This window comes from Callorhinus ursinus, unplaced genomic scaffold (genome assembly GCF_003265705.2).
Source record: "Callorhinus ursinus isolate GAN/ISIS: 27379988/994484 unplaced genomic scaffold, GSC_fseal_2.0 scaffold2, whole genome shotgun sequence".
Taxonomy (NCBI): Eukaryota; Metazoa; Chordata; class Mammalia; order Carnivora; family Otariidae; genus Callorhinus; species Callorhinus ursinus.
In genome coordinates this window covers 59975289-60002917 of record NW_027397064.1, presented here as the reverse complement: position 1 = coordinate 60002917, position 27629 = coordinate 59975289, and the positions used below count along the sequence as shown (strand labels likewise).

General features: G+C 35.6%; 1 protein-coding gene across 6 annotated transcripts in view; it reads left to right on the top strand.

The window, feature by feature from the left end:
* UBR3 (ubiquitin protein ligase E3 component n-recognin 3) overlaps nt 1-27629 on the top strand; it is a 237133-nt gene that overhangs the window by 189716 nt on the left and 19788 nt on the right. For all 6 annotated transcript variants that reach the window (XM_073882720.1, XM_073882741.1, XM_073882738.1 and 3 more), the window contains 4 exons: nt 5357-5460; nt 21466-21590; nt 27048-27155; nt 27276-27401. In XM_073882720.1, coding sequence (XP_073738821.1) covers nt 5357-5460; nt 21466-21590; nt 27048-27155; nt 27276-27401 — 463 coding nt within the window. The remainder of the gene's footprint in view (nt 1-5356; nt 5461-21465; nt 21591-27047; nt 27156-27275; nt 27402-27629) is intronic.

Sequence of the window (27629 nt, the reverse complement as noted above, 5' to 3'; positions counted from 1 at the left end):
GGATTCACTTCTCCACACCTCCTACTTTGCAGAAAGTGGTCACTTTTCTATTCATAGAGTTGCAGCTATTCTTTTCTTCAATCTCCGGTTGAGTTCGTAGGTGTTCAGAATGGTTTGATAGCTATCTAGCTGAATTCCTGGGACCAGATGAAATTAAGGTCTCCTACTCCTCCACCATCTTGGACTCTCTCCCTGAAAGAATCCAAAATCTTATAACCCACATGTTATATATAGTTTATTATAATTTCATGAATTCATGGACTATAAAAATGAGAGCAAATATGAAGGGGGAAATCAGTCCTGTTTTCTGGGAATTCCTCTAACATTGTTAACATTTTGAAATATTTATTTCCAGTTTCTTTTTTTCTGAATATATATTCTGAATTTTTAAATACTATTTGAATCATACTATACCAGTTTTAGAATCTGTTTTTTAAAATTAACACATAACAACCAAATTCTCACATCATTAAAAATTCCTTAACATACCTAATTTATGTATTCATTCCTATTGTTAATCTTTTAAATTGTTTCTCCTTTTCTACCATAATATCAGATGATATATTAAGCTGTTCTTGACATGTTAGATATAATCTCAGAACTCTAAAATAACATGAAAGCATATATTTTGTTTTAGTCATTTATTTTATAAATATTCACATAGTGTCAGGCACTGTGTTACATAGCACAACATTGCTTTTTGGAAAGATTGTACCTATATAAGCTTTCACTGGCAATGTAGGGATATTCCCATTTCTGTTAATCTTGAGTATTAGCACTTTACAAACATATTTTGGGCTAGTTTGATATATAAAAAAATGGATTCCAAATATTAGAAATTTGTTTAATAAAACAAAAGTAAAGTTAACTTTATATAAATGTTTCATATTTACTAGCTATTTGTGTATATTCTTTGTTAATTATATGTTTAGAACATCTGTCCATTTTTCTGTTGGCATCTTATTTAAAAAAATTATCTATTACTGAACAGATGAACATAGGAGAAGGGAAGGAAAAATAAAATAAGATGAAAGTAGAGAGGGGGGCAAACCATAAGAAACAGAAAAGTTTCTGTTTCTCTAGGAAACAAAGTTGTTGGAGGGGAGGTCGGTGGGGGGAAGGGATAATTGGGTGATGGGCATTAAGGAGGGCACTTGATGTAATTTTAGAGCACTGGGTGTTATATGCAGCTGATGAATCACTAAATTCTACCCTTGAAACTAATAATATGGTGTCTGTTAACTAAATTGAATTTAATTAAAGAATTATCTGAGTGAGTCTTTACAACTTAAAATAGTAAACCTTATTTTTTTCATAGGTGTTGAAACTTTTTTCCAAAATACGTTTGCCGTTTAATTTTATATTACTTTTCTTGACATATTAAAGGTTTGAAAATTTCATGTAGCCAAACCAGTCAAGCCCCATATTTCTTATTTTTTCTGGTTACTTTCATACTTAGAAGACCTGTCTAGCCCATTCAAGTTCTGGTGTTTACCTTTAGAATATGTTTTATTACACATTCTATTACAATGTGTTTCCTGCCTTAGGGTTTACAATACCTACTCATATATTCTTTGTAGAATTTTCTTATGGGATGATTTTTTAAAATATTGAAATTTATTTTCATCAGTAGTAGTGCGTGAAGATAAAAAATTTATTTTCAAATAACTAGCTAATTTTTTGGCAATTTTACATCTCATGTATTATGTACTAAATGTTTGTATTTTATGATCCTGATGAGGAACTTTCCACTTTGTTCTGTTGACCTACAAGCCTATGTCTGTGATAAAAACATTTTATCACAGAAGAACCATTCTGGTTTACTTATTGAGGAGATATGTTACGTGTATGTCTCTGATTAGATTAGGCTTCACTCATTTCTTCCACCCCCGATCCCATCCCCTACTTCCCAATTTTTCTTTGCTGTTCTCACCGGCTTATTCTTCCAGATGATCTTTAGAACCATTTTCTAAGCCCTATCCTTCACTTGTGATTTTGATTAGAATTATCTTAAATTCATAAATTAATCTTGGGAAAATAGTTATCTTTATAGTAGACAGTTTCCCAATGAAGAACATTCCCCATTTTTTAAAAGTAATTATTAAGCCCAATGTGGGACTTGTAATCATGACCCCGAGATCAACAGTTGCATACTTTACCAACTGATCCAGCCAGGGACCCCAGGACATTCCCCATTTTTTAAAAAAAATTTTTTTGTGGGTGCCCATGGGTGGCTCAGTCAAAGCGTCTGCCTTTGGCTCAGGTCATGATCCCAGGGTCCTGGGATTGAGCCCCACATTAGCTGTCCAGTTTTTGTCTCTTTTTCCACCTGTTTGTCCATCTAGCCATCCATTCATTTTTCATTTTTAAATTTATTCAGCTGGTTTTTATAAACTGTTTTAATCCAGGCATCAGGGAAATGATGGCAAACAAGATATAGCTTCTGTGAAAGGTTTCCTTTTTTTCTTTTTTCCAGGGCACTTAACAGTGTAGAGGATGAATTAGGAGAACATAAAATTGGGGAGATTGAGTATTGAGAAGGCAGTGGCTATAGAATGACAAAGAAGAATAAAGATAGTTGTTAGGACTTACTGACAATTAAATATGGAGTAAGAGAAGATAGGTTCAGGATATCTCCAAGATCCTGCCTTATGTATTCATTATACTTTTATTGTGTGTATATTATATTACATTCAGACATTGTGCTACCTGCTAGAGGTTATAATAAATAAGCCACATCAAGACTAAGAACATAGAAGGGAGAGTAGATTGGTTATGGCTAGGAGGGGTTGTTTGTGTAGAATAGAGTAGAATGATCATGAGTTCAGTTTCAGGCATGCTCAGGTTGAGCTGCCTGTTAGATATACAAGTGGAGATAGTGACTATTCAGATAGAGAGTTAGAGTCATAGCTAAAGATACAGACTTGGGAGTCATCAATGTATATAGCTGGTGATTGGAGTCATGGGTTAGGAGGTCTTTCAAAATGAGTCCTTTATATTAAAAGAGAGTGGGAATTGGAGCCTTGGGAAACAGCACCATTTCTAGGTTAGTCAGAGGAAGAACTTGTCAAGAAAACTAAAGTAATCAGAGAGTTAGAAGGGAACCTGGGAGAGTGTTTCACAAAAGCCAAGAGAATTTTCTAGACAAAAATGTTCAACCATATGCAGAGTTAAAGGTCAGTAAGATAAAGATTGAAAAATGTCCACCAGATTTGGTAATTAGGAGATCATTGTTGGCCATGTGGAAAACCATTTTTGGGGGGATTTGAATAATAGATGAGCAAATGGTAGCCCCTCCCCCATTTTTTAAAAAAGAACTTTGGGCTTATAAAAAAGAGAGACTGGAGGGACAAATAGTAGGTTTCATAGCATTAATGGAAAGTTAGCTTTGGAGAGGGAGACAAGTAAAATAAAGGGATATCTGTAGGGGGCGCCTGGGTGGCTCAGTCATTAAGCGTCTGCCTTCGGCTCAGGTCATGATCCCAGTGTCCTGGGATCGAGTCCCACATCGGGCTCCCTGCTGGGTCGGAGGCCTGCTTCTCCCTCTCCCACTCCCCATGCTTGTGTTCCTGCTCTCTCTCTCTGTCAAATAAATAAATAAAATCTAAAAAAAAAAAAAGGGATATCTGTAGAGAATGGAGACATTTAAAGAGCTGTCTTCCTCTGGCACGTAAAAGCTTCAAAGCAGTGCTGTCTGTTGCCTGACATATAGTAAGTAATCAGTATTTGTTGAATTATGGAGCCCAATAAAAGAGTTGAATAATTTTTGTTCACCCTAAATCTAGTCTGAATTATAGTTTCAAAATATATTCAATTCTAGAACCTAAGATTTGCTTTTGCTTTCTGACATAAAAATTAAACCTATGATTAAAAAAATGTATCCTCGGTGAGCGCTGTGAATTGTGCAAGACTGTTGAATCACAGATCTGTACTTCTGAAACAAATAACGCAACATATTTTAAGAAAAAAGGAAAAGAAGAAGATAACAGGAGAGGAAGAAAAGGGGAGTATGTCAGAGGGGGAGACGAACCATGAGAGATGATGGGCTCTGAAAAACAAACTGAGGGTTCTAGAGGGTAGGGGGGTGGGGGGATGGGTTAGCCTGGTGATGGGTATTGAGGAGGGCACGTTTTGCATGGTGCACTGGGTGTTATGAACAAACAATGAATCATGGAACACTGCATCAAAAACTAATGATGTAATATATGGTGATTAACATAACAATAAAAAAATTAAAAAAATGTATCCTGGGCGCCTGGGTGGCTCAGATGGTTGAGTGTCTGCCTTCGGCTCAGGTCATGGTCCCAGGGTCCTGGGATCGAGTCCCGCATCGGGCTCCCTGCTCCTTGGGAGCCTGCTTCTCCCTCTGCTTCTTTCTCTCTCTCTCTCCCTCTCTTCTCTCTCTCCCTCTGTCTCTCATGAATAAATAAATAAAATCTTTAAAAAAAATGTATCCTTCTACAGGGTTTTAAAAATTCTTATAGATCTAGAATGAGATCTGCTTTAGAATATATATATATTTTTAAAGATTTTATTTATTTATTTGACAGAGAGAGACACAGCGAGAGAGGGAACACAAGCAGGGGGGTTGGGGGAGGGAGAAGCAGGCTTCCCGCTGAGCAGGGAGCCTGATGTAGGGCTCAATCCCAGGACCCTGGGACCATGACCTGAGCCGAAGGCAGATGCTTAATGACTGAGCCACCTAGGCGCCCCAGCTTTAGAATATATTGTGTTTCTCGTAGTACTATACATTCCTAAGATTTACTACTTTGTCTTTTATAGTGTGTTTTAGTTCTGTTTTGGCTATCATCTTTTTTTTGAAACTGAAAATTTTGAAGATTTTTTGAATTTTTGTGATAGTCATAAAATTGAAACAAAAAATAAAAACCATGCCTTTTCAGTATAACTTGCTTGTGAATTGTACCTGTTCATTTGTCGTAATGTGAACATTTACTCTGTATGCAAACTTTGTGATAGCAAGTATCCTATATCCACTCCATTTATAGTGAAACTAATCCTCTAAAGTTCCAATTAATCCTTCATTTGATTTCTGTAATTTAAGAAATCAGAAAGACTCATTTCAAGTTAATGTATCCCAATCGTTTACTTAAGTAAGATCTAATAAATTTTCTCTGTAATTTTTTCATATTAGGCAGAGGTTAAGGGAATAAATGGATACAAAAGATTATATTTTTAAGCAAAAAATATGGCCCCTTTTTCTTTTGAGATTTCTCAGACGTTTATGAAAGTTTGATTTCTGTTCCATAGACATATGGGAAATATAAAATGAATCAGAAAAGATATTGTCTTTATCTTTATCAATATTGTCTAAAGTGATTATGCATTTTTCTTTTAGGCAGGGGAATGAAGAACAACAGCCTGAGGTTCCAATTCTTTATCATGATGTTACATCCCTTTTGCTCATCCAGATCTTAATGATGCCGCAACCCTTAAGAAAAGGTATGTCTTTGTAATTATGATTCTTAGACTATATAGTATACATAATACTCAAAATTATGGGGACAAATATTCAGTCTGTTGGAAATGTTTTGAGATCAATGACTTTATTATTTTTTAATAATAGTAAATCATATATATCTAAAAGAAGATGACAGTGAAATAAAGGTTGCTTTTTTTTTTCCTTATGGGTCTGTTCTTTTTAGGTTTTTATTCAATAATAAGGTAAAAAGATAAGGGAAAATCACCCCAAAAACTTCTGCTTTAAAAAAATTTAAAGTGATAATACAGAAATGTGAAAAAAAGCAAACTGTCAGCCTTAATGCCTCTACCCTATTTATATGCATAAATATTTTTTATAGTAGTAATCATAGGGTTTTTCAAAATGTGATACTCCATCATTTTTAGTGTTAATATATTATCTTGATATTAACAGCATTAACACTGTGATAACAATAGCATTAATATTACATTAGCAGTGGTTTAATTATTGTTCCATAGTCTTTGTAGTTTTCATTTAGACATTTAAAATATTCTGTTAAATAATTAACCATTCCCTTTTGGTTAAAAGCTTTGTTTTTGTGTTATGAGTGAACATGAAAGAACATCTATAGGTGTATAAAGGCCTTGTTACTGGGGAAGATATTTTTTGTGTGTGCTTCAACTTGATTTTTTAATAAAATCTTTTACCTAAGGGTATGAAGTGATCATTTATTTTAAACATAAGCAAATTGGTATTTTATGCAAATTATGGTACTCTGAGGAGTTAAATGTCATTAATAAACAGGCATAATATTTTATACTCAAACTGAATTTTTTTTTTTAATTTTTATTTTAATCACCTGGTGTTCATTAAGGCCAAGTGCACTCCTTAATCCCCATCATGTATTTCATCCATCCCCCCACCCACCTTCCCTCTGGTAACCATTAGTGTGTTCAGTATAGTCAAGAGTCTTTTTCTTGGTTTGCCTCTCTCTCTTTTTTTTCCCTTTGCTTGTTTTGTTTCTTGAATTCGACATATGAGTGAAATCATATGGTATTTGTCTTTCTCTGACTGACTTATTTCACTGAGTGTAATACTCTCTAGCTCCATCCATGTCATTGCAAATGGCAAGATTTCATTCTTTTTATGGCTGAACAAATATTCCAATACATATGTATATGTATTTATACACCCCCCCACACATCATCTTTATCCATGCATCAATTGATGGACACTCGGGTTGATTCCATATCTTGGCTATTGTAAATAATGCTGTAAATATAGGGGTGCATGTATTCCTTTGAATTAGAATTTTGTATTCTTTAGGTAAATATCCAGTAGTGCGGTTGCTATATCATAGGGTAGTTCTATTTTTAACTTTTTGAGGAATCTCCATACTGTTTTCCAGAGTGGCTGCACCAGTTTGCATTCCCACCAACAGTGCAAGAGGTTCCCTTTTTCTCCACATTCTTGCCAACGCTTATTTCTTGTGTGTTTTTTTTTTTTAAAGATTTATTTATTTGAGAGAGAGAGAGTACATGAGAAGGGGGAAAGTCAGAGGGAGAAGCAGACTCCCTGCTGAGCAGGGAGCCCGATGTGGGACTCGATCCTGGGACTCCAGGATCATGACCTGAGCCAAAGGCAGTCGTTTAACCAACTGAGCCACCCAGGCGTCCATCTTGTGTTTTCGATATTAGCCATTCTGGCAGGTGTGAGGTGATACCTCATTGTAGTTTTGATTTGTGTTTCCCTGATGATGAGTGATACTGAGCATCTCTTCATTTGTCTTTTGGCCATCTGGATGTCTTCTTTGGGAAAATGTCTATTCATGTCTTCTGCCCATTTCTAATTGGATTATTTGTTTTTTGGGTGTTGAGTTGTATAAATTCTTTTTTAAATTTTTATTTTTTTTATTATGTTATGTTAGTCACCATACAGTACATCATTAGTTTTTGATGTAGTTGTGTAAATTCTGTATAGATTTTGGATACTGACCCTTTATCAGATATGTCATTTGCAAATATCTTCTCCCATTCTGTAGGTTGTCTTTTAGTTTTGTTGATTATTTCCTTCACTGTGCAGGAGCTTTTTATTTTGGTGTAGTCCCAATAGTTTATTTTGCTTTTCTTTCCCTTGCCTCAGGAGACATATGTAGAAAGAAGTTGCTATGGCTGATGTCAAAGAAGTTACTGCCTGTGTTCTTTTCTAGGATTTTTATGGCTTCAGGTCTCACATTTAGATCATCAGTCCATTTTGAATTTATTTTTGTGTATGGTGTAAGAAAGTGGTCCAGTTTCATTCTTTTGCATGTTGCTGTCCAGTTTTCCCAACACCATTTGTTGAAGAGACTTTTTCCCATTGGATATTCTTTCCTATTTTGCCAAAGATTAATTGACCATATAGTTGTGGGTTTATTTCTGGGTTTTCTAATTTGTTCCATTGATTTATATGTCTGTTTTTGTGCCATATCATACTGTTTTAATTGCTACAGCTTTGTAATATAACTTGAAGTCCAGAATTGTGATGCCTCCAGCTTTGCTTTTCCTTTTCAGGATTGCTTTGGCTATTTGGGGTCTTTTGTAGTTCCATACAAATTTCAGGATTGTTTATTCTAGTTCTGTGAAAAATGCTGTTGATATTTTGATAGGGATTCCATTAAATATGTAGATTGCTTTGTACCCAAAGCAGTGGGTATGGATATTTTAACAATATTTATTCTTCAGTCCATAAGCATGGAATCGCTTTCCTTTTCGTTGTGTCATCTTCACTTTCTTGCATCAGTGTTTTAGTTTTCAGAGTACAGGTCTTTCACCTCTTTGGTTTGATTTATTCCTAGGTATCTTAGTATTTTTGGTGCAGTTGTAAATGGGATTATTTTCTTAATTTCTCTTTCTGCTGCTTCATTATTGGTGTATAGAGATGCCACAAAGAAGAAAAAAAAAAGAGAAATGCCACAGATTTCTGAATGTTGATTTTGTACCCTGGGAGTTTATTGAATTCATTTATCAGTTCTAGCAGTTTTTTTGGTGGAATCTTTCAGGTTTTCTATATATCATATCATGTCATCTGCAAATAGTGAAAGTTTTACTTCTTTCTTACCAAATTAGATGGCTTTTACTTCTTTTTCTTGTCTGATTGCTGTGGCTAGGACTTCCAGTACTATGTTGAATAAAAGTGGTGAGAGTGGACATCCTTGTCTTTTTCCTGACCTTAGGGGAAAGGCTCTCAGTTTTTCCCCATTGAGGATGATGTTAGCTGTGGGTTTTTCATAGATGGCCTTTATTATGTTATATTCCCTCTAAACCTACCTTGTTGAGGGTTTTTATCATGAATGGATGTTGTACTTTGACAGATGCTTTTCTGTACCTATTAAAACGATCATATGGTTCTTATCCTTTCTCTTATTAATGTGGTGTATCAAAATGATTGATTTGCTAATATTGGACCACTCTTGCAAACCAGGAGTATATCCCACGTGATGGTGGTGAATGATTTTTTTAATGCATTGTTGGATTTGGTTTGCTGATGTTTTGTTGAGGATTTTTGCATCTATAGTCATCAGAGATATTGGCCTGTAGTTTGTGTGTGTGTGTGTGTGTGTGTGTGTGTGTGGTTTTATCTGGTTTTGGTATCAGGTAATGCTGGCCTCATAGAATGAATTTGAAAGTATTCTTTCTTTTTCCATTTTTTGGAATAATTTGAGAAGAATTGGTATTAATTTTTCTTTAAATGTTTGGTAGAATTTGCCTGTGAAGCCATCTCGTCCTGGACTTTTGTTTGTTGTGAGTTTTTTGATTACTGATTCAGTTTCTTTGCTGGTAATCAGTCTGTCTAAATTTTCTGTTTCTTCCTGTTTCAGTTCTTGTAGTTTATATGTTTCTAGGAATTTATCCATTTCTTCTAGGTTATTTAATTTTGTTGGCATATAGCTTTTCATAATATTCTCTTATAATTGTATTTCTGTGATGTTGGTTCATTGGTGATTCTGTTTAGTTGAGTCCTTTCTCTTTTTTTCTTGATAAGTCTGGCTAGAGGTTAATCAATTTTGTTGATTTTTTTTTTCTCAGTGAACCAGTTCCTGTTTTCATTGATTTGTTCTATTGGTGTTTTTTTTGTTGTTGTTTTTGTTTCTCTATTATTTATTTCTGCTCTAATCTTTATTGTTTCCTTCCTTTTGCTGGTTTTAGGTTTTGTTTGTTCTTTTTCTAGCTTCTTTAGGTACAAGGTTAGGTTGTTTTTTTTTAAGATTTTTTTTCTTGCTTCTTGAGGTAGGCCTGTATTGCTATAAACTTCCCTCTTAGAAATACTTTTGCTGCATCCCAAAGATTTTGAACCATTGTGTTTTCATTTTCATTTGTTTCCATGTACTTTTTAATTTCTTCTTTTATTTCCTGGTTGATGCATTCATTGTCTAATAGCATGTTATTTAACCTCCATGTATTTGTGATCTTTCGAGGTATTTTCTTGTGGTTGACTTACAGTTTCATAGCGTTGTAGTCAGAAAAGATGCATGTTGTGACTTTGATCTTTTTGAATTTGTTGAGGCTTGTTTTGTGGCCTAATATGTGATCAGTTCTGGAGAATGCCCCATACGTACTTGAATATTATTCTCTTGTTTTAGGATGAAATGTTCTGAGTATATCCATTAAATCTGGTAATTTTGGATTGTTTTTAAATATAAAATGCATAAAACATAAAATTCACGGGACACCTGGGTGGCTCAGTTAAGTTGCCGACTCTTGATTTCAACTCAGGTTATGATCTCAGGGTCCTGGGATTGAGTCCCGCATCGGGCTCCATGCTTAGTATCGAGTCTGCTTGAGATTCTCTCTCCTCCCTCTGCCCCTCACCCAGCTCATGTGTGCACTTTCCTCTAAAATAAATAATTAAACCTTTAAAAAACCCATAAAATTCACCTTTTTAACAATTTTAAAATGTACAATTCAGTACATTCATATGTTGTGCAACCATCACTATTACCTACCTCCAGAACATTTTCATCAGCCCAGAGAGAAACTTTGTATCCATTAAGCAATCACTTCCCTTTCTTCTTTCCCCAACCTCTAGAAACCACTAATCTGCTTTCTTACTCTATGGATTTGCCTGTAGTAGATATTTCATATTAATAGAATTATATAATATGTGGCCTTTTGTGTCTAGCTTCTTTCACTTAATGTGTTCAAGGTTCATCCATGTGGTAGTATGTGTCGTACTTCATTTCTCTTCATGGCTGAGTAATATTTCATTGCAGAGCTATGCCACATTTTGTTTATCCAGTCATCATTTGATAGACATTTTGATTGTTTCTACCATTTGGCTCTTATGAGTAGTGCTACTGTGATATTTGTGTACAAGTTTTTGTTTGAATACCTGTCTTTAGTTCTTTTGTACATAGCTAAAAGTGTGTTTGCTGGGTCATGGTCATTCTATGTTTAACTTCTTGAGGAACTGCCAAATTTCAGATATTTTTGAATGTATCTTTTTGGGGGTTTGGCTGTATATATGAATTTCATTATTTATTTTGCAGTCTTTAAAACATATACCTTTTAATTAGCTTTACTGAATTTCATCTCTTTGCAAAATTAGTTATAAGCTGTTTAGGTTTTATATGTTACTTTGGTTAGTTTTCCTTATTTTAGGGAAGTAGTTGCTTTGGAGTTATGTTGGTTTGCCCTGACTATGCTCTTCTAATTATACTAGTAGTCTTGCATTTTGAAATATAAACAATTTTACTTTGTTTTATAAAGTCTTCAAGATAGTTAGTTTACTTATTTTTTTAAGATATTATATTTAAATATTTTACATATATGCATAATTACTACATAAATCTGAAAAGCTAAAATGAAGGAAACTCGATATATAGAAATAGACTTATTTCTATAATTAATATTTATCTGAAGAGAAAAATAGTTCAGTTGATTGTCAAGGACCTACTGTATTAGTGTCTGAGAGCTGTAACAGGTGCATCTCCTTTATCATGAGATGACAACTATTGGAGCTAGCCCTCAATAGAAGGTGAAGTTAATGCCAAAAGAAGATGTAATACATTGAATTAATTGAATGTAGTAGATTAAATTCAGTAGAAACATATTCTAAAATTGTTTACTAAAATATGAGTCAGAATTGGTTACTTAATTTATAATGGCTAAATGAGTATTTATTATATTCATTATTTATTATTATTCATTTATTATACCCATCATACCACTGGCCTCCAAAAAATAAGCTTAAAAGTAACTTATGATATGTCCCTATTTTCAGGTATGCATGTTTAGTTCTTTTATAACTTAGGATCAGGTTTGGCTGGGTATAACAGAAAAGAAACCCCAAATAACACAGTAGCTTAAGTAAGACAGACATTTATTTTTATTTTTTCATGTAGAAGGAAGTCTGAAGGTAGGCAGGTCAGGTCCTTCTACTTCATAGCACTGTAGCCCTATGATGTGGCTCTCACCTTCGTGTTTCAAGGAAGTTGCAGAAGTTGCAGCCATCATAGTCTTGTTTAATAAGGCAGCAGGATGGAGAGTTGGGAGAGGAACTTCACCCTCTCTTTTAAGAAGTCCTCTTGGAAGTTCCATACAAAACTTACATACCTTTGGCTAAAGTTCTTCCTTCTTTTGAACCTCTGGGATTTAAAACATAAAATCATCATCTTTTTTAGGAAGCGTCAGTTACTCAGATTTGGATCATGTCGTCGTTCTTTGCCACATCAGTCATTGATGAGTATCACGATTCTGTTCAATCATGCCTTGTAGGATAGAGATTCCAGGATTCAGTGGAATATCTGGTACTAGTGATTATAGACTATCTTCTGCATCAGCATCCAGAGATAGAAGCTTGCTTATTATTTCCCATTCACTTTAAGAAAGGAAATATTTCAGTTTTGCTTTGTTACAAACCAGTGCTTTATAAATAAGAATAAATTGTTTATTTTAGAATATTTCAGCCATATATAACAATAAAGAGCAGAGTTTAATGAACCTCCATGTACCCACCAATTATCAACTCATGACCAATCTTGTTTTATGTATATTCTCTCCTATTCCATCCTCTCTCCTATCCTGGGTTATTTCAAAGCAACTCCCGGACATCATATCATTTCATCTATATAGTCTTTAGTATGTGTCTCTAAAAGATAAGGATTTGTTCAGTAAACATAACCACAATACCATGAACCCATTTTTTAAATGGACAGTTCTGCTTTACTATCATTAGATACCAAGTCAGTATTCAGATTTCTGTAGTTGTTATAAATGGTTTCTTGTAGTTGGTTTGTTTGACTTGGGATCCAGACAAGGTCTACACATTGGATTTGGTGGTTATTTCTCTTTTAAATCTATGGGTTTCCCTTCTCCCCTTACATTTTATTTGTTGAAGAATCTAGATCTTTTGTCTGTACTTTACTAATTGCATCCCCATGGTATCCTTTAATAATATGTTCTGTTCCCATGTGTTACCTGCAAACTGGCAGGGATTCAGTTATTTCCTTATTTCCTTTTTTTTTTTTTTTTTTTTGCAAAAACACACTTCATGGATGATGTAACATACTTTTCATCATAAGACAAATTCCAGATGTCTCTCTTTTCATGACATTAGAGGCTATGAATGATTGCCTAGATTGTTTTGTTTTTTGTGTTTTTTAAAAGATTTTATTTTTAACTAATCTGTACACCCAACATGGACCTCACAACCCTGAGATCAAGAGTCACATGCTCTACTGACTGAGCCAGCGAGGTATCCCTATTGAGTGTATTTTTTTTTTTTTAGCATCCTCCAGAGATGATTGGTTTTTTGTTTTTTAGTATTATGAATGCATGGATTTTAACAAAGTTGATGTCTTTTGTTCCTGGTGTAGAATACTAACTGTTTAACCACTTGTGTTTGGTTCGTGTTGGCTTGTGTTCTGATGATATGACCCCCGTAGTCTTGGATAGCTTTTTCAGACCAAGGCTTTTTAATTTGTGATTTAAGAGTTCATTATTAGGAATCCATGAATCTCCTAAAATGATATAGGAAATTTTTGTATGTATACGTGCAGTTTTTTTCTGAGAAGTTCCATAGCCCATAACGAGGTTTTCAGAAGGATCTCGACCCTTAAAACTGAGTTAGCTATAAATTCTCCCGAGGACTCCTGGTTATAAACAGTATAAGGAATAATAATAAGGAAGTTGCTTTTGTGTAGTTGGAGAATCAGAAGCAGATTATAGTGGGATGAGAAATGAGACGGCAATGAGGAAACAGCAGAGAGAACTGTCAAGAATGAATGTGGGGAGAGAGCACGAGCTGTATGTGACATATTCAAAGGGATTATTTTTGTTGTTTTGTTAAGATAGGAGAGTTTTGAGCATCTTTAAATGTTTGCCATTTCTCCATTATTTAGTTGATAATTCCTGGCGGTACATTTACCTTGTTACCCTCTCCTAGAAGCCTTTCACTTAAATGGGCGCTTTTCCCTTTCCCATAATAACTCATCTATAGTTCTGTTTTGACACTTAACTCATTGTCATAATGGTAGATTTTCTTTTAATATCTCCTTCTCTAAACTATCAGTTCTTCCAGGACTTACATCATTTTACATGTATCCCTAGTGCCTACCTGCTACATAATATGCTCAGTAAATGGTTGTAGAATGGATATTAAATATCCAATTGTCTTATTTTCTGGTAAATTGCTTATTTTCTTTTTTGAAATTCAAGAAAGCTATTGCTTTCGTTTGAATCTTTGTATCTTATAGTGTGATCATTTCTTTATAATGTTCTTTGAGAATGTTGGCAGTTCGTTAGACCCAAACCAAATTGCCCTGAAGTATACCCAAGGAAATAGCTTTAACTACCTTATTAGTTGTTAGAAAGACTTGGAATCTTTTCTCAGTTCTATGTTGATTAACGCAAAGAGTCTTATTAAACTGTTTGGGTTCTTCACTCATCAAAGAGAAAATGGAGTTGAGCTTATTACACAAAACACACCACAAATTGATTTTTGCTATATACTAGATTTTTTGAAGAGAGAGTGTGTGTAGTTAGAAACTCAGATCATAAAAGAGAAGACTGAAAAGATTTGATGTTTGTATGGATATGTGCAAAGATCTTTATGGAGGGAGTGGAATAGTATATTTCTTTATAGAAATTTTTCATGGTAATTTTAGGAAAACAATAAAATGATACCATCTTTAGATTACATCATTTTTACTTGTATGATTTTCTCCTTAAGGTTTTATTGTTTTACATGACCTTGTCCTAAAAGAAAACTTGGAGCATTTTGTATTACCTTAACTCTAAAACATGGGAAAGGAATTTCTGCAGGCATCTGAATCCTGTTTGTCTTCTTATCACCTGCACTAAGCATGGTACCCATAGGCCAACCAGTAAATATCTCCCCAGAAGACTATAGGTTCCTTGGATTACTTTTACAAAACCCAACACAAATGCCATTGCATAGGGAGGGTACTTACTAAATACTTAATTGTCTTATTTTTGAAAATTGCTCATTGCATGCTTATGCATTACCCATTGAAGAAAATCTGGTTTATTCAGATTTTATTGGTATCATTAAAGAGTCAAGGGGTTGTCTCAGTTATGTCAGTACCCTTTGAAATATTTATTCCTTTTTTTTTTAGGATTTTATCTTGATGAAATTGTCAGAAATATAGGTAAAGATTTACACATATTTTCTATTTAAAATGTTTTAATTTAATGAGTTGTGAACTCTTTTAAGATTTTTTTTAAAATGATAAATTGAATGTAAATAACAAAACCGATGACTTCATGTTCTCAAATAGTATAATGAGGTAGATATGGCACCTGTCCAGGACTTCAGAAACTTCATTTCACATGGGTGCCTGAGTGGCTCAGTCAGCTGGGTGTCTGACTCTTGATTTCGACTCAGCTCATGATCTCAGGGTCGAGAGATAGAGCCCTGTGTCTGGCTCCATGCTGGGCATGGATCCTGCTTAAGATTCTCTCCCTCCCTCTTCCTCTCCTCCTTCCCCCTAAAAAAAAAGAAACTTCAGTTCACAGACGTTTGGAATAGGAAGTAAGGAATATAATTTTCATTTTTGATCCTAAGAAAAAATTCACTTTTTAAAGAGCTCCAGGCTAACGTTTCTTCCATACCAAACTCTTGTATCCTATGTGATCAGTTTTCCATTATTGACTAGCCCTCACAGCACCATGTTCCCCCACCCCTTTTTCCTGTCATGCAGTAGCACTGTAAAGTGTACAGTCTGTGCTGTGGTGCACAGTCTGTTTGCACAGGCATTTCAAGTAAAGTAATGCCCAGAAATACCACTCGTATATAATGCCCTCTCATTTTAAACCACATTTTTTTTTTTTGCTTAAAAAGAAGTAATATATTTAAGGAAAATAACAGCTACTATAAGCATAATCTTAGCTTCTCAATGCAGCAAAATGTTAATTTCGGGTTTCAGTCATTTTTTTCCTGCTTTGATTATTATCGTTTTTCAAGTATTTCAAATGGCATTTTAAAGTCACAGCTTATGCTTAAGTTCCCACATTCACTCATTCATCCAACAAATATTTACTAAATGCTTACCATGTGAAATCATTTTTTTTTTAGGGACTTGGAAGAAAAAAGAAATCACTCATATAAGATGTACATTGGGTCCATCGGTTGCTATCTTCTAAGGTTGTAACAGAGAACAAAGCCTTTCAAATCCAATTATCAACATTTTAAAAGGAAAGGGAAAAATTGGACATCTACTCTCTCTCAGTCAGTGTGCTTTTAAAAAACCCAAAACCAAAACCCCACTATCAAACCACCTGAAGGTGAACACTGGAAGACCATTACTTTACAGTGAGAGACTACCATCATTCTCTACCTTCAGAGGGTTACCAAATGCTGTCTTTTTTATCATTTAAATTTCTCTAATTTAACTCATTCTCTCCATCATCATTATTCTTCTTAGTTCAGGTCATCTAATTTCTCATTTGTGGTACTTTTGCTATCTGCTAATAGGTTGTCTTGCCACTAATCTTGTCTTGTTTCAGTCCCTTTCTCCTAAGAAGCAGCCGTGAATATTTTAGATGGGTCTTGTTTTTTTATCCATTCTGATACCCTGTGTCTTTTGTTTGGAGCATTTAGTCCATTTACATTCAGAGTGATTATTGATAGATATGAATTTAGAAACATTGTGTTACCTGTAAAGGTAGTGTTTTTGGAGATGTTCTCTATTCCTTTCTCCTCTTTGTTGCTTTTGGTCTTATTTTCCCCCCACTCAAAGAGTCCCCTTTAATATATCTTGCAGGGCTAATTTAGTGGTCACGAATGCCTTTACTTTATGTTTGTCTGGGAAACTATCTCTCCTATTTTGAATGATAGCCTTGCTGGATAAAGTATTCTTGGTTACGTATTTTTCCCATTTAGCATGTTGAATATACCCTGCCACATTCTTCTGGCCTGCCAAGTTTCTGTGGACAGATCTGCTGTGAACCTGATCTGTCTTCCCTTGTAAGTTAAGGACTTTTCTCCCCTTGCTGCTTTCAGGATTCTTTCCTTGTGTGTTCATTTTGTGAATTTGACTATGATATGTCTTGGTGATGGCCAGCTTTTGTTGAATTTAATGGGAGTTCTCTCTAATGGATTTTGATGTCTGTTTCTTTCCCCAGATTAGGGGAAATTTTCAACAATAATTTGCTCAAACAAACCTTTTGCCCCTTTTTGTCTCTCTTCATCTTCTGGGACTTCTATAATATGAATGTTATTACACTTTAAGGAGTCGCTGAGTTCCACGTCTACATTCATGATCCAATACCTTTCTTTCCCTCTTCTTAGTTTCATTATTTTCCATAATTTTATCTTCTACATCACTGATTCATTCCTCTGCTTCATCCATCCTTGTTGTCATGGCATCCATTCGGATTTACATCAGTTATAGCATTTTTAAAAAAAATTTTCAGCCTGACTAGTTTTTAGTTCTTTTATCTCTGTAGTAAGGGATTCTCTAGTGTCTTCTGTGGTTTTTTTTTTCAAGTCCAGCTAGTATCCTTATAATTGTTGTTTCAAATTCTAGTTTCGACATCTTACTTATATTTGTTTTGATTAAATCCCTGGCTGTTACTTCTTCCTTTTCTTTCTTTTGGGGTGAATTCCTCCATCTTGTCATTTTGGAGGTCCAAATAAAAAAAATAAAAAAAAATAAAGGAAGCTAGATGCTAGGTGTGTTTTGGTCTGCTTGTTAAGAGAAGCTTGATCTAAAAAATAAAATAATTGCTTTTTCTGTATCAAAAACAAAAAAGAAAACCAAAAACCCAAGAAAACCCCAAAGGAAGCTAGATCCTGCTTCTCCTAGAGCTGCAGCTTTAAAGCTCTCTATGATCAGTAGACTTGCTGTGGGCAAGGGGTTTGTGCTGGTCTTCTGGGGGAGGAGCCTGCTGCTCTGATTCTTAGGTGGACTTGCCTTAGTGGAGATGCACCTGCAGGGTGCAGGGAGGCGGGGCTTGGTGTAAGCAGCTCTGGCTTCCATTTGGTGGTGCTGTTTTGCTCACTGAAGTTGGTCAGTGTTAATGGGAGACAGAGTTGGTGGGGGGTGGGGGGGAGGGATGGCTTCAACCCACTCTGTCATCTCAGGACTGAGAGCTCATGCCCATCACTCCTCAGGAAGCCCTCGCAGACAAGCAAACAATTACCCCTCCTGTGTCCCCAGCTTCCATCAGATCCCTGCCTTCACCCTGTCTGTGTCCAAGCTGAATGCCTGCCAGGTGGTAGAGCACTCCTGTATTTTATTTCAGGCACAGCTAAATTTCAAAACTCTAAACTTGAGACACCCCCTGAAGCTGGACCTGCACTGATCCTCTGGGGGAGGATCTCGCTGCTCTGTGGCTGGTGCCGGCTAGTCCCAAAAAACAGTCACACAACTGCACAGTGGTTTGGAGTTTATGATAAATCATAGCACAAAGCCACTGCCAAGGTTTGCTGCCCTCAGCCAGCTTCTCTGCTCCTGTGCTGGTGAAGAGGGTAGCTCAATGGCACCCACAGGGTCTTTTGCCCCCAGAGAGGCCATATCACCTCTACCAAATGCACACCAAGCAGGGGAACTGTTTCTCCCTGTGGGACCCAGGGGATCTTCAGACCACGCTGCCCATTCCCTGGTCTCCACCCTCCTTCCCCGCAGGAGTACCACTAAGGCCACGAGGCATGACCTTGGCGATGGTGCAGACCTCTGAAACTTCAGACTCTGCACTCTGCTATTTATAAAAAACTCAGTATTTAAACTTTCTCCTTTTCTCAATCAGTGGTTTTGGGGAAGAGTTTTCTGGTGCAGTCCTCTGTGTGTGTGTTTTTACTCATTCTTCACTCTCTCTCTCTCTCTTTCTTTCTCTTTTGCTCCTCTCTCTGTGATCGGGGCTCCTCCCCTCCACAGCTCCCATGGCTCTTTTCTCCCCCAAATCAACTCTCTGCAGATCCTACTCCCATGAGGTGGTCACTTTTTCTGCTTGTAGCCATGCAGCTTTGTTCTCTCAGTCCTCAGATCAATTTTTTTGGGTGTTCTGAATGATATTTGGATAGATTAATATTTATCTAGCTGTTTTTGAGGGAAGAGGTAAGCTTAGGGTTGCCCTACTCCTCCACCATCTTAACCCTGTACCAACAGTGACTATTTTAAAATACAAATCTGATATTAGCATTCTCAGGCTTAAAGTTCTTCAGTGGCTTCCATTGGCCAGTCTAGGGGCTATAAATCAAATGCCTATAGATAATCAACCAGGTAATATAAATACTAACATTAATAACAACAGATATTTACTGATTGTCATTGCTCTTTACTGTTTTAAGCATCTGTTTTAAATGAGCATTTAAAACAGCATTGCTGTTTACTGTTTTAAGCATTAAACATTAAGATCTTAAGTTCTTAATGTCTATATTGTGGCATATGCTTATCACCTAGGTGTTAGGACATTTAGAAATCCACTTAGAGCTAGCTTATAAGCACAAAGGAAGAGCACTGATGGACTCACATTACCAAACTGTAGGAGTTGAGGGTAGTCTTGGGAATTACCAGAACAAGGGCTTTGGATGCTGGCAGGGTTTTTGCCATCTTGGGTCTCTCCCCTCTGTGGGTCTGCTTCATTCAGTGTTACTCTAGACAGTCTCTGCCATAGACCAGGAGAATGACCTCTGACACTTCAAGACTCACATCTTTATACTTTCCATTTACCTCTAGTTAGAAAGATCCCAGACAGGCACTCTGACTTGCTCAGCTATGTCAAGTTCCCATCCCAGCCTATCAACATGAGTAAGAGACAGTGCTTGCGTGTGTATGCATGCACACACCCACTCACTCACTTTAAAATCAGGAAAGATTTTCCTTAGAAAGTGACCTTAAGGTGTCATCTGACTTAAGAGTTAGCTAGACTATGAGGAAGGAAAGAGTGTTTCAACTTGTACGGAGACCCACTGGGAGGATACCAAATATTTCTTTTAAAAAGATCAGTCTGGCTCTAATAATAACAGGGGGCTAAGGGATGATGCACATAAATCACTGTGCAGGAGAAAGTTAACATACAAGGCCTGACTGTTAACTTTTGGAAAGGCCTTGCCTGGCATCTGGGAACTTCGATTTGGGGAGGGTCTCCATCATCTCCACCATCCACAGAACGGATGAGAGTGGCTCACTGTGTCTAAACTGTACAAACAGTGGTTTATGCTGACATACCTGCTTTCCCCATGAGAGTTTAGAACTTTGACATGTGCTAGGCAGAGGGTGCCTATGTGACCTGCCCCCAGTAAAAATCTTGGGCACTGAATTTCTCTTAACAAGCTTCCCTGGTGTCAATTTCTCACATGCTTTCACAACTTAATGTTAGGAGGAATTAAGCATGCCCTGTGTTACTCTACTGGTAAAGAACTCTGGAAGTTTCATCTGGACTATGCCCAATGTGCCTTTTGCCTTCTCTGATTTTACTTTATATCTCTTGCTATAATAAATCACAGGACTATATGCTGAGTCTTGTGAATCCTCCTGGTGCATCATCAGCCTGGAAGTGGTCTTGGGGACCCCCAACACAACTAATTAATCTGGGATTATAGGTGTAGGCAAGAAAGGTTAGAAGCCTAGTCCAAGGTGTTGGAACTGACTTGAGATAGTTATTAAAAGTAGAATTGACAGGACTTAGTGATTGTTTTCATGTGGGGAGAATGAAATAGGAAAGTATCAGGGATATCTACAGGTTTCTGACTTCAGCAGCTGATTAAATGGTAGTACCCATTTATTAGTGGAGCAGCATAATACAATAGAAGGAATACTGAATCTGCAATAAAATGATCTATGTGGATTCAAGTTCAGACCTGGGTGCTTATTACCTTTTTATCAGAGGCACATCCTTTTGAAGCTCAGATGTCCAGTTGAGACTGTTATGAGGATTGAATGAGACATTCGAGGAAATTTTCTAAGTTATTAGCTGTATGTAAATATTAATTATGATTTTAAGCTATCATTTATTAAGTACCTAATATGTGCCAGAAGCTACCAGGCATTTTATGTATTGTTACTACTGTTTTTGCATTGTTATAGTTTTAAATTGAATTTTTAAACTCAGAGTGCCTAATATATTGGTATTTCCTTTTTTTTTTTAACTTCAGAAGTTCTGCATTATATGTTATATTCTTTATAAGGTTTATATCATACTAGATTTGGATGAAGTGTTGGTTTTAAACATTGGCTCCTAGACGTTGTTAAGCACTTAATGTCCAGTAAGGGGATTTGCCAAGATTACACAGCTATTCCAAGGTTGAGTGGCATTAGCACTCTGGTCTTCTAAAACAGAGCATGCTTTACACTATGCTAAATGCCTCTCATTTACGTAGTCTGTGGTTGAATAAAGGAATTTTGCTTTTATGATTTCAGATCAGTTAGCAAATATAATATCACATAATCTCATTTTATTAACTTCTTAAATGTTGAACAAAAACCAATTATATGTTTAAGGAAAGACATATATTTGTGAAATGATCTTGAGTACAAAATGTCTAGATTCCAAAGAAATAATTATCTTCTCTTTCTCTTGTAGACCATTTCACCTGCATTGTGAAGGTGCTTTTTACCCTACTATACACACAAGCTCTTGTGGCACTTTCAGTTAAATGCAATGAGGAAGATAGGTCAGCCTGGAAACACACGGGAGCTCTCAAAAAGGTTAGTGTCTTCTCTGAATTTGTCATTTAGTAGTTTGGTGAACTCACTTAAGTTGGGGATATGAGTGAGTGAGATTAGGTGTTTGGAAGGCAAATGAGTTAATAATAGTATTTTAATTGAAATGAGCACCATTAGGTTAAAAAAGTTAAAAATATTTCCTTAATCAGTGAGGTCTTCTGCATCTCTCTGTAAACCCTTGGCCTTTTTCCCTTTTTATTTAGGCAGTTTTGTTTTGCTTTTGCTTGCAAGCCTTAAACTTAGAGAAGTTATAAAAATTGTGCCAACCAGTAAGCAAATAATAAAGTATCTGCAAACTTACCTATTTTACTTATTTGTCATCTTTTCTTCTCCTTGCTCCTATTTCCAATCAATCCAAAGATGGCTTTTGACTCATCACTTAGGAATTTAAAAATCCTAGTCTTTTCTTAATTATGCTTCTTTAAATAGTAATTTTTCCATGTTAAAAAAAAATACATAAGTGGGGCACCTGGGTGGCTCAGTCAGTTAAGCATCCAGCTCTTGATTTTGGCTCAGGTCATGATCTCAGGTTGTGGGATTGAGCCTCATGTCTGGCTCCATGCTTGGCATGGAGCCTGCTAAAGATTCTGTCCCTCTCCCCCTGCCCCACCCCGCTCCCCCTCTTAAAAAAAATACATAAGTTCTTAGCAAATTTAAAGTTTTCTGACTAAAATTACATAAACAATTTAGAAAAAGTATGCAAGTTTAGTTAAACATAAGTATTTTCAGTGACTTCAGAACAAAAGTGATACTATAGAACCAAAGAACTGTGACTTAGTGGTTTGGCTGAGAGGTAGGTAAAATAAGAAAATTACTTCAGTGTTTATTTGGGGAGGTTGGTAGGAAAAAATAGTGAGTGTAGTGTTAATTGAACCTATTGATTGGTTTATAGACTCTTCAAGAGGTTTTAAACCTTACTGAAAGGTTTGTATTAAAATCATATGTACTTATATCAAAGGAGAGAAAACTTATACATGAAATGTGTTCAATATAATCTTCACTTTTATTACTAGTTGACTCCCAAACCATGATTATTTTTTTTTTAATTTTATTTATTTATTTGACAGAGAGAGACACAGTGAGAGAGAGAACACATGCACAGGGAGTGGGTAAGGGAGAAGCAGGCTTCCCGCGGAGCGGGGAGCCCAATGCAGGGCTTGATCCCAGGACCCTGGGATCATGACCTGAGCTGAAGGCAGACGCTTAACAGCTGAGCCACCCAGGTTCCCCATCAAACCATGGTTATATGCACAAAAATTTAATATAGTATTATCACCAAGTTTATTATGTCTTAATTAGGGATATTGGTTGTTGGCCTGAATACTAGACTGAACTCCTGCCACTAAATAGTTCATTCTTGGATAATTTTGCCTTCTGCAATTATCTTTCTTTTTTTCTAAATACTCTTTCAGTATCTCTGCACTGTAATTTGATATTTGGATTGTTAGTATTCACATCAGGTATTTTAGGTTTCTTTGCTGTGTCATTGTTTAAATGTATTTCCTTGGGGCGCCTGGGTGGCTCAGTCATTGAGCATCTGCCTTCGACTCAGGTCATGATCCCAGGGTCCTGGCTTCGAGCCCTGCATTGGGCTCTCTGCTCAGCAGGAAGCCTGCTTCTCCCTCTTCCATTCCCCCCCTGCTTGTGTTCCCTCTCTCGCTGTCTCTCTCTCTCTTTCAAAATAAATAAAATCTTTAAAAATATATATATATTTCTTTAATAATCTGATCATGAAACAGTACACATTTAAAACATTTTCTGATATTATTTAGGTCTAAATATATTCATCTGTTTGCTAAAATGAGACCTTATGACAGAAAATTAGACAGTTGTAAAATATGGAACTAATTTAGGGTAACTGTTCTGTCAATTTTCTTTCTCAATTTGATAATTATTAGCTATTTTAAAAAATAGTTAATGAAACATTTAATGTAAGGCAGATTCTTATCAGAACATAAATTAGAAGTTTATAGCCATATAAATTGCTTTTAGTGAATGGAAACAAAAAATTATGGTTATCTTGTTTGTTGGTTTGCCACATGTTGCTAGCTTTTTCTATAATAGATCTAAACATTTAGATACATAGCAGATTGTAAATAATAGCAAAAACAATGTTTACAAGTAATGAAATATATCATTGTGATTTCTGTAACTATTCTGCATCATTCATTCTTCTTTTTTTAAGTTCCTTCTTCCTTTACTTATTCCTTCCTTCTCTCACCCCCTTCTTTACTTCTTTCCTTTCTTCATTGAGTCTCGCTTATTCATTCCATCCCTCATTTTCTTATCATCAGGTATGATAATTCCAGTGAAAACAGATTTTTGCCAGCTCAATCTGGTCCAGGGCAATAAAAAAATATGTACTATGTATTTTTAAAGGATAATGACGTTTAGTTGTGCTGGAAAAATCATTATTACAGTTAGTATAAATTATGTTCTTTTGGTTAGTGGAATTTCTGTTAAAAGACTATACTGGGGTTTCATAATCTGAGGTCTTTTCCTTTCCTTTTGTTTTGTTTTTATTTTGTTTTGCTGGGGAGTGGGACCATAGCATCCAGTATATACTCAAAGGGCCTGTCACCCCCAAAATTTGAAGAACTACTATAATTTAGACAAAGCATCTGCCCCACGCCTAACTATTGCATCTCTCAACCTCTGATCCTTTTCTTTATTTAACCCACATTCCTTTGCAATCTCTCCCATGGGCTTCTTTTTTTTCCTTAGGACTTTGTTTATTTGAGAGAGAGAGTGAGAGAGAGAGCACGAGCAGGGGGGAGGGACAGAGGAAGAGGGAGAAGCAGACTCCCCACTCAGCAGGGAGCCCCACGAGAGGCTTGGTCCCAGGGCCCCGGGACCATAACCTGAGTGGAAGGCAGACGCCTAACCCACTGAGCCACCCAGGCACCCCTCCGATTGGATTCTTTTGATCTTGATTCTAGTTCTTTCATCCATGGTCTCAGAAATCCTCTTCTTAAGCTTTACAATCCTCTTTGTAAATTCAAATATTGCCTATATAATAATATGCTTTCCTAAGACTTCTTACATATGAAAATTATTTTCTTATCTAATAAATCTTCTGATCAGACGTTCTCCATACAAAAGAGTGAATATTACGTTATATTTGACTTCCTGATCTGATACAGTACCTGCCATGTGTAAAAGAAGTGCTTAAGATGTATTTTGATAATAATGACTTAAAAGCTGATTATCACTCAGTAACTTACTTGGATGATCTCAACATCATTTATTTTTATTGGAGGATATTTTTCCCATAAGTTAGAAAGTATTATGACTTGAAATACTTCTCTGTTGTTATACTCTGTAAATCTTTTAATCAAGGGTGTATTGAATTTAGGAAGCTTTTAGGCTGAATTATATATTTTCAGAAACTTTAATATGTCACATTGGTTATAAGCAGCAAAATCATGGTAATATTTTCTTGCGTCTTCTGCATTTTGAGTTTAAGTGAACTCTGCCTATTTAAAAACTACTCTGATTAAATTAATTTTCAAAACAATGTGTTGCTGTTTTGAATTTAGTGGGATATTGATTGTTGTGAATTATATGTAACCTGTAGGTCATCATATTTGGCAAGTGATCATCCTCTTGGTTAATTAGGCAAGGGTGGAGTGGATCACATGACTTAAAGAGTGCAGTTATAGAGTCAGGACTGTTTTTGTAGTTTAGAATCAGGACATGATAACACCTCATGGCTGAATGATATGACAGAAAGCAGAGGAGTAATTTAAAGATAATGCAAAGAATTGATTATCTAGGCAAGTTCCAAGGTCAAGAACTCCAACATTACCAAAATAAAATCTGTCAACTAGACAGCAGGTATTTATTGCTCAGAATTTTGTTATGCAAAGCGAAACATATAAACTACAAAGTATAGTTCCTGGCATTTTGGAATTTACTGTCTAGGTGAAAAGAGCACAATAACCCATGAGAAACAATAGGAAGACTAAGTATCGTCAAATAACAAATTGTGTTTGTTCACACATTTAGTGCTTATCAGACTGTCAGGATAAACATATATCCTATAGTGTTTACTCAAGTCTTATATTTTACTATTTAAAAAGTATAGTTAATGAGTAGAATAAATGACATCATAGCAGAGTTATTACTTTAGTCCATTTTACACCTTACTGTAATTTGCAACAACCTCTAATATCTCAGTGAATATAAAAAAGGGCATATTTCTTTATGTGTAGGAAGACTTATTGACAGGGGTGCCTGGATCGCTCAGTAGGTTAAGCATCTGGCTCTTGATCAGCTCAGGTCATGATCTCAGGGTTGTGAGAACAAGCCCCATGTGGGACTCTGCTGGGCTTAGAGCCTACTTAAGATTCCTCTCTCTCCCTTTCCCTCTGCCCCTCCTCCCCACACCACGCCACTGCACACATTCTCTCTCTTATAAAAAACAAAAAACAAAAAAACCTTATTGAAATAAATTTGAATTTATAAATAGCCTTTATTTCTCCTATCTTATAAAAAGTATAGCATCATTAAGCTTAATTTGTAAACTGTTATTTAATATAAATATTTGTACATTTTTAATAAGCATATTGTCCTATATTACTTTCACATTAAGTTGTTTTAACAAATCTTATTTAAGGAATTCAAGGGAAATTGTGAAAGAAAAAATTTATGGTTCATGTTTTCTTCTATTTCATGCATGTATGATTTTGCCATTATAATGAGTGTATGTACATTGCTTCTGTTGGCTTTTTTCACATCATATGAACATTTTTTCATACAGCTCAAATTTGTCATATTCACTGCCTGCCTATAAAATATTCTTTTGAGTTGATATGGCATAATTTAGGTAACTGCTTCACTTTTGTTGGTCATTTCTAGTTTTTTATTATTATCGTGCTGCAATGAATGTCTTGGGTGGATAGTTATTTTTTTCTTTTAGATTATTTCCCTAGGAAGAATTTCCAGGAGTAGAAATTACTGGGTCAAAAGATATGATTTACATATGTTCATTTACACATATGTTATGTAATTTACGTCTGTCTTTTAAAGAAGTATTGGAGAGGAGCCTGGGTGGCTCAGTCAGTTATGCATCTACCTTCGGCTCAGGTCATGATCTCAGAGTCCTGGGCTCAAGCCCCACGTTGGGCTCCCTGCTCAGCACAGAGCCTGCTTCTCCCTCTGCTCCTATCCCCATCCTACTCTCTATCAAATAATTAAATAAAGTCTTTTAAAAAAATTTTACAGAAATAAGTATTGGAATAGTTTTATCACATACCCAATTTCATTGTGAATCCAGAGGTGTACTGTTGTACACAGATTTTGAGGAGTTGAAGTTTACATTTGTGAAAAAAATGTAGTCACAGTTATAGCTCTACTTATTAAAAAGTGTTCTTTCCAGTGTAATTTTTTTCTGTAATTTTCAGTGACTGATGGAGCTCATTTTTCATTTTTTCCCAGAATACATGTGATGCAGAGAAGTCTTATGAAGTGTTACTGAGCTTTGTGATAAGTGAACTATCTAAAGGAAAGTTATACCATGAAGAAGGAACTCAGGAATGTGCAATGGTATGCTCCAAGTGTAGTGGTTATTTGTTAAAAATGTGGATATTGTTGCCATTATGAATGTAATTTTTAAGCTATATCTGTTATAGAATAAATTGTTCAGATTCTCTTTTTTAACTTTAGGTTAGCCCTATTGCTTGGTCTCCTGAATCCATGGAAAAATACTTACAGGACTTCTGCTTACCTTTCCTCAGAATCACCAGCCTTCTTCAGCACCACCTTTTTGGGGAAGATTTACCTAGCTGCCAGGTATAATTTGGGGTAGAGAATAAGAAGTCTTATTTTTACAATTAATTAATTTTTCAAAATGTACTGACACATAGTATAATCCTTAAATCTATATACAGAACTGTCATGCAAGTATGTTAGTCTAACTCAAAGTAATAAATATTTAGAACATTTACTATTAATGTTATTTTTTGTATTTGCTAGTATCCACTCACTTTTATAATAATATTACTAATACTTGATATTTGA